The sequence below is a fragment of the Acanthochromis polyacanthus genome, chromosome 11 (genome assembly GCF_021347895.1).
Source record: "Acanthochromis polyacanthus isolate Apoly-LR-REF ecotype Palm Island chromosome 11, KAUST_Apoly_ChrSc, whole genome shotgun sequence".
Classification (NCBI taxonomy): Eukaryota; Metazoa; Chordata; class Actinopteri; family Pomacentridae; genus Acanthochromis; species Acanthochromis polyacanthus.
The window spans coordinates 32940721-32947622 of record NC_067123.1 but is presented as its reverse complement, the minus strand read 5'-3'; the positions used below and the strand labels follow the sequence as shown (position 1 = coordinate 32947622).

The 6902-nt window shown below is 37.3% G+C and overlaps 1 protein-coding gene across 1 annotated transcript; it reads left to right on the top strand.

The window, feature by feature from the left end:
• Window positions 1-125: 125 nt before the first annotated feature.
• vps28 (VPS28 subunit of ESCRT-I) lies at window positions 126-6099 on the top strand. Its single transcript, XM_022202288.2, has 10 exons — window positions 126-201; window positions 2151-2214; window positions 2316-2344; window positions 2565-2602; window positions 2714-2803; window positions 3362-3467; window positions 3587-3688; window positions 4105-4158; window positions 4247-4338; window positions 5000-6099. Exons 2-10 carry the CDS (start codon window positions 2175-2177, stop codon window positions 5118-5120), a joined length of 672 nt encoding a protein of 223 aa, XP_022057980.1. The 5' UTR covers window positions 126-201; window positions 2151-2174; the 3' UTR covers window positions 5121-6099.
• The last annotated feature ends 803 nt before the right edge of the window (window positions 6100-6902 follow it).

The following is a 6902-nucleotide window of genomic DNA, read 5'->3' as shown; positions in this document are numbered from 1 at the left end:
AGCAACAGATATTTGAAATTTAAGATAAAGGCAACAGTGAAGCGCTTTGTCACTCTATAAGTATATCTATTTCAAAACAGCTGTGTTAATCGTTAAACTCATTCACTTTTAGTGAGGCGTGATGGACACCTGATATTTTGACGTAACGGGTCCTTGCTGAAGGGTGTGTTTACATCAACGTCACAGCAGTTTGCCGAAAGGGTGAGTTAAATGTTTTTAAAATCTCGTTGATTAAACGGTCTATTTGAAATGCCGTGAAAAGACTGGAGTCGTGTTACCTGCTAATATATTAATTGTCAGTAACAGAACGTTTAATGCTAACAAACAACGACCTGTACGGCTCAGTCGTAATAAAACATAAAGGAAGTGCCTACGAGCTAGCCTCGACAAGCTAGCTTGAGCTAGTTAGTTCGGCAAAACAAGAAATTGGTGGGTGAAGATCGGCGTTTTTCAGCATGAATTCTCAGTGGATCGAAAGTTTCTTGAAATAAATGTTAGTGCTTAAGCTTAACGTGGCGGCATTATAAGATTTTGTATCACTCTGCTGCTGTGTCAAAGCAGTAATTATTATTAATTGAACTGCTGTCTGTCAGTTCAAGAATATGACACAACATTTTTATTGTGTTCATTAGGTCAGTTGAGACTAACAAGTCGTAGTGTGTCACACCTAAACCTGGACATTAAAGAGACTAAGGATAAGAATTTAAGTTTAGTGTTCAAATGAAAATTAATGACATAAGGCTAATCCGAATAGGGACATAGGTAACTGTTGCAGTGCTATCAAGTTTAGTGCTATATATTTCTATTAAAACTAGACTGGGTTTACTCCACATATTATATAGCCGTGATGGCAATCCTGACTCATCTGTTATAGCCTAACGCTTATAGATAAGCATAGGTATTATAACTGAAGGAATGTACGTGATAAAATGTTCCATTTCTGTCGGTTTAGGTAATTATTTATCATTTTTAAGTTGTCTGTTTTTAGTATAAAAAATGCAGAATTTTAAGTTAACCACTTTACATAGGTAATAGTTTTAATGTGAACGCAACAGTGAAGACCACACAAATAACTAATTTTACACTCATAAACATAAGTAATAACAAATGAGTCATCTCATTTTGATTTAAATTTATAAAAAAAAAAAAAAAAACCCAGTGGCAAGCAGAAGGAAATGAAGGTGTAGCCACCTCACCACACTGAGGTTAAGATTCAGAGTGGTTAATCAGGAACAGGTATCACCGGATGGGGACCCAACATTGGCCTCCATAGACAAGCCGACCTCAGTCCATCAGCTCTCGGAGCAAGCCACTGGAAATGATGTATTATAAGGTGGATGTGGTTGGGGGACACGAGGTCATGAGTGTTTTTAGGTCTCCAGTGGTCAAAGCCTCCACCGCTGGATTTCCGAGAGTGCAGACGGAGATTACAAGAGAATCAGGTGGCAGCGGACTAGTGTCTTGGGAGACCTGTACAAAAGCCACAGGGACAGCAACAGATGGGGAAGAGGCTCCGTTATCAAGGGATCCAGGGTGCTAATTAGCCAGGGAGGGAGCATGATGAGGACTTGTTTATGCAGCCAAATTTTGTGTTTTTGTTAGGTGCTTTCATTGGATTTTAAATCTAACGCATTTAAATCAAACCGTTAAAGTGCCTCTTGCTGGTGAATATTGCTATTGTTTGCTGAAGTTTACTGCATGTGTGGCTAGTTAAAATTGCATCTATGCTATTCTTTTGTGAGGACTGAGGTTTTGAATAAAACAAAAGTATTGATTTGGTGGTTTGCAGTTATGTGGTGACCTTATTCACATTTAATATTAAATCCGACAATGTGTTGAATTCATCCTAATATTCCTTGAGCACTGTTTCTGTTGTTATACTATTCTTAATTATTATAATTGCAGCTTTTGCATTGGATACGCTTTTGATATAAATTATGATTGAGTAAAAAAACACTACAAATCAGGATAAAACTGTCCTATGTTAGAAAACCAAAATACAAATTTGATTTCAGAACAAAATCATCAAAACTTCTAATCATAAATGGTGTGAAACCTGTACCAACTGAAGAAGTGGTTTGCTACTGTTCAGTTTGCCTGGATATTTCTGGTCACAATTATGAGAAAACTGTTACATGAATCTTTTTCAGATCGACTTCTGATTCATCACCATCATGTTCCATGGGATACCAGTCACAGGAGGAGTAGGAGGAGGTAAAATATTCAGATGAATCCAGTGCTTCCAATCTAGATATTGAAATTGAACAAGCAGTAAATGCCAGTATTGTTTCATGACAATGTTGTCTTTTCCACAGCTCCGGCCAATAAACCTGAGTTATATGAGGTATGTTTAACAGTTGAAATTTGCTGTGCAGACAAAAGGTTAACATAATCTCACTGTAAAAAAAAAGAAAAAAGGAAAAGCTCAACAATTTATCTAGATTAGATAAATTAGATCTTAGATTTTTTTTTTTATAATAAGAGCTGCCCAATGAAGCTAAAGCTTGGAATAATATTAGGATTTTGTTATTTTAATCATAGCTGTCACAATAATGTCATTTCAGGAGGTGAAATTATACAAAAATGCAAGGGAACGAGAGAAGTAAGTACTAAATATATTACCAATGACAAATACGACACAAATATATTTTTTAAGTAATGGATTAATATTGTTCCCAGTTTCAATATCCTCATATTTATCCTGTTTCTAAAGGTATGATAACATGGCAGAACTGTTTGCTGTCGTCAAGACCCTGCAGGCTCTGGAGAAGGCTTACATCAAGGACTGTGTAACACCAAATGAGTGAGTTATACTTCCGTTCATCTTTAATGTTTACCCCTCTGAACCCCAGGCACTGGATGTTTCTTTGGCTCCCGTCACATTTTTACTCACTGTGGGCTCATATTTCACTGCAACATGAAGTCCTTCACCTCGAGACAAACAGCCCAACCATGGCTAGAAGTAGAGAGAACTCAAAAATGTCATCTGTGCAGTTTAACAAAGTTATAAATCAGAAATCATTAAAAAGCAAATTCAGTTTATTTGCTTATTTTACAAAAAAATAAATAACTGGATTCAACATGTGCAATATTTTTCGAAGTGCCAACAGGTGTTGCCAAAACTTGAAAAAAATGGTACCTTTATGGACTATAGATGTTTTATCACTTAACTTTTTTGTGTCCTATCTGCTCTGTGTAAAAACCGTCTGTACTTCCGCTGAAGAATCTCAGAATTTTTGTGACATTAGGAGTGTTTTAAAGATAACATGCTTTTCAAACCTGGCCGTTTTGAGAGAGAGTTAAAAGACTTAAATAAAATGCCTCCTGTTACTTTAATTATGCGTTTTTCTGTTGGTTTCAGGTACACGGCCTCCTGTTCCAGACTCTTGGTTCAGTATAAGGCTGCGTTCAAACAGGTGCAGGGCTCTGATGTGGGCTCCATCGATGACTTCTGCAGAAAGTACAGAGTGAGTTCTCATTTGGGGCACACGTCATTTCATAATTCATTTTTCAACAATGTTTTTTGATATATATTATGTCTCTGCGATGTTCTGAAGGATCTTCCTGTTGTTATGGTTTTCCTTAGCTCGACTGCCCATTAGCAATGGAGAGGATCAAGGAGGATCGGCCAATCACCATCAAGGACGACAAGGGCAACCTGAACCGCTGCATTGCGGATATAGTTTCTGTATGTCCTCTCTCTCCACATTCATATTAAACAGTCAGATCAGACTTGTTTGGGCTCTGTGCCAGAGTAAAAATTGTTGCAGGCTTTTTAAAATGTCTTATTTGATTAAATGATTTAGTGCGTTCAGTTTGAGCTAAGTGGAAGAAGTGGTTTCACGTAATTTGGCTCATCCTCTGGTCAGTGACTAAAAAATGTGAGTGGATATTGCCAGCTGCATCCACTGCCAACTTCAATTTCATCTCATAAACTAATAAAATCCTCAGACAGACGGGGAGATACTGACAAGGACTGTGCGCCCTGTTTGTGCTGCTGACTGTAAAAACAACATATTTCTCATTACTGACTGTGAAATTTGGAAAATATGTTGAACAACATCTAATTGTTTGTCCCTTTTTGTCGTCTTCTATAACCATCAGCTCTTCATCACTGTGATGGACAAGCTGAGACTGGAGATCAGAGCCATGGATGAGGTACATTTTAAAGTTAAATATACAAAGTTTACACGAAGCAATCACTTAACTGGACATGGTAGATGTTAATTATTTTCTGTTCTTCCAGATCCAACCAGACCTGAGGGAGCTGATGGAAACCATGAACAGAATGAGCAACATGCCTCCAGACTCAGAGGCTAAGGACAAAGTTAATCTCTGGTAAGTTACTCAAGTGGAAAGGCTAATACTGTTTGCATAGTGTCTAACTCATGTCAGTTAGTCATTTATAAATCCTACAATACAGTAGGGTTTTTATATTTGAGAACATTGTAGGTTGGCAAAATTTCTAGAAGACTATTTAGTCATCATTTAGTCTCCTCGTCTACATCATGTTTCTGCACCTTGAACCTGTATTCGCTACATGGTTGCTATAGTAGCCCCACTAAAGACTAGGTAAGTGGCAGTCCAGTGTAAGTTCCTGGTTCTGGAGCTCAGTTGGACATGTTTTTCTCTTTTATTTCTCTTTTAGCACTAAGTTCGACCTGTCAGAGCACCTTGTGAATGTTCTTCTGAAAGGTGCCATACAAATGAAGTTATCATATTATATTATATTGTTTACTAGCCACAGCAAAGACACATTTGGGAATCTGAAAGCTGATTTCAGTGCTGTTGAAACTAGCACTAGTGAACCTATGCAATATTGTGCCTTCTTAATCATCTAATCTTTCCTGTGACGTATAAGTTCCATTGTTCCTCAGTAGTGCAGGTCCCCCTCCACTCCATGATAAGTTTGCATTTGAAAGCCACAACCCTAACCACTTATTAAGTCTGGGAGGTGGGGGTTTGCCTTAACTGTAATTTTTGTGATCTTTTCCCCCAGGTTGACCACCCTCAGCAGCATGTCGGCCTCAGATGAGTTGGATGATAATCAGGTGCGCCAGATGCTGTTTGATCTGGAGTCGGCCTACAACGCCTTCAACCGCTTCCTCCACTCCTCTTAAAGCATCTGTCATCATCATAGATCTGTCTGTCTGTTCATCCATGTGGAATTCTGATTCTTATACATGTTAAGTTAAAAGAAGAAACATGCTACTTTCTCCTGATTGTTCTGGCAGAGAGTGGAATATATAACTGGACAGGTTTTCTGTCTCCTGCAGTTCTTTTTTTCCTCTGTACATTTGGTTCTAATGTTCTTTAATCAAGTTATATACAACTCAAACTCCACCGCCTTCACTGTTTGTGGTACATCATTCCTGCAAGCTGCTCCACTGGCCTTTTTTCTACCCAAGCTTGTTTGATAAATCCTTTAACGCTGGCTGTTTAATCTCCACTTGACCCAACAGTTTACTCTTTATACTGTAACATTAGAAAAGGTCTAATTTTGTACCTGAGTTTTGCAGTGCATCAACAAAGAATAATGATACAGATATATTAGGAAAAGCCTGCAAATGAAGTGAAAAATTTACAACAGCCAGTCTTTGTATTAATGGAAAGAAAAGAGGAATTATTCTATTTTTTCTTCTTGGTACCCTAATTATATCCACTACCTGTCACCTGTTTACTATGTTTGTTTCATTATGTAGGTTTTTACTGTAGAATCATAATAGTGTGTGTAAATGGAGTAAAAGAAACTGCTTTGTCTGTCACAGCTGACTTGAAGATGATGAGACTGCACTTCAGATTAATCATTATACTGAAACTGGGGTGGAAGGAAATGTTGATTACTTGTTTTTCTGTCTCTGTCTTTCGTTAACATGCCTAATCTATATTTCCTTTGAAGTGAGGGTTTCATCACAGTGTATAAGTGGGCAAAAGAGAGGTGGGCACACCGCCTCCTTATTTTGCTTACTAAATATGTTTCAACCCCCCAAACAGCATTAGGGAGAACATATTTATTAAGATTTATCATTGTAAATAATAGTTTTGATTTTTAAATAAAAGCATGTAACACCTTTTTAGAAATAAACTTTTAAAAAATGATCCAATGTCAGCTTATCTTGAGCTTATTTCATGTTGTATTTGAACAGGGTGAAGTTTAGTGTTTAGAAATGCAATGGAAATATGGAGGTATTTATAGTTCTTGTCTGTCTACTATAGTTTTGTTATTTGTATTACTGCAACGGATGCACTCATGACCATTGTTGTGTAAACCTGGAAAGGGGTCCTGAGGTTGTTTGCCCCATCTTAGCCACCCACTGCCACATTGTTGCCTCCAGTCTACAATTAAGTGATATATACAAGGCAGTTTTATTATGACACAGTGACCACTCTGAGCCTGGAACAAAGCCCACTAATAGCTTACTTACAGGCTTACTATGCATAATCACCCCCCAAAGACATGTTCTTAGCCTGGAAAACACTGGAAATAAGCATTTATTTGTGACTTTAATGGCCAGGAGTTTATATATAGTTTATTTTCATTTTGTAAAAATCTGCCTGACTGCTCAAAGCATTTGTGTAAAATAGGCAATAGTTAACTGATGAAATCTAGTGTTAAAAAAAGGCATTCAGTGCGAACTTTCGATACTTTTGCAACATGATGATTTGGAAATAGTTGTTGAAATTCTACAGAAAGTGAATCCACATAGAGTTAAGTGTTCATCAGAGTTATTTGTTGCACTAAACCATCATCTCACCGACCTAAAACAACAGTTAAAGGTAAAAAGTCACACTCTGTCTTATAGGAAAGTATATTTCTCATACCTAGCCGGAAAAAAAAACGTGCACAGATTAGTATTTGTGGATTTTGATTAATCATTTTTATAGAGCTTTGTTCACTAATG

What these genes read in the sequence shown, in the direction of transcription:
- vps28 (XM_022202288.2), top strand. Translation starts at nt 2,175, where the DNA reads ATGTTCCATGGGATACCAGTCACAGGAGGAGTAGGAGGAG. An exon ending in ATAAACCTGAGTTATATGAG is followed by an intron (nt 2,345 to 2,564) that starts GTATGTTTAACA and finishes ATGTCATTTCAG; the next exon opens with GAGGTGAAATTATACAAAAA. An exon ending in AAGGACAAAGTTAATCTCTG is followed by an intron (nt 4,339 to 4,999) that starts GTAAGTTACTCA and finishes CTTTTCCCCCAG; the next exon opens with GTTGACCACCCTCAGCAGCA.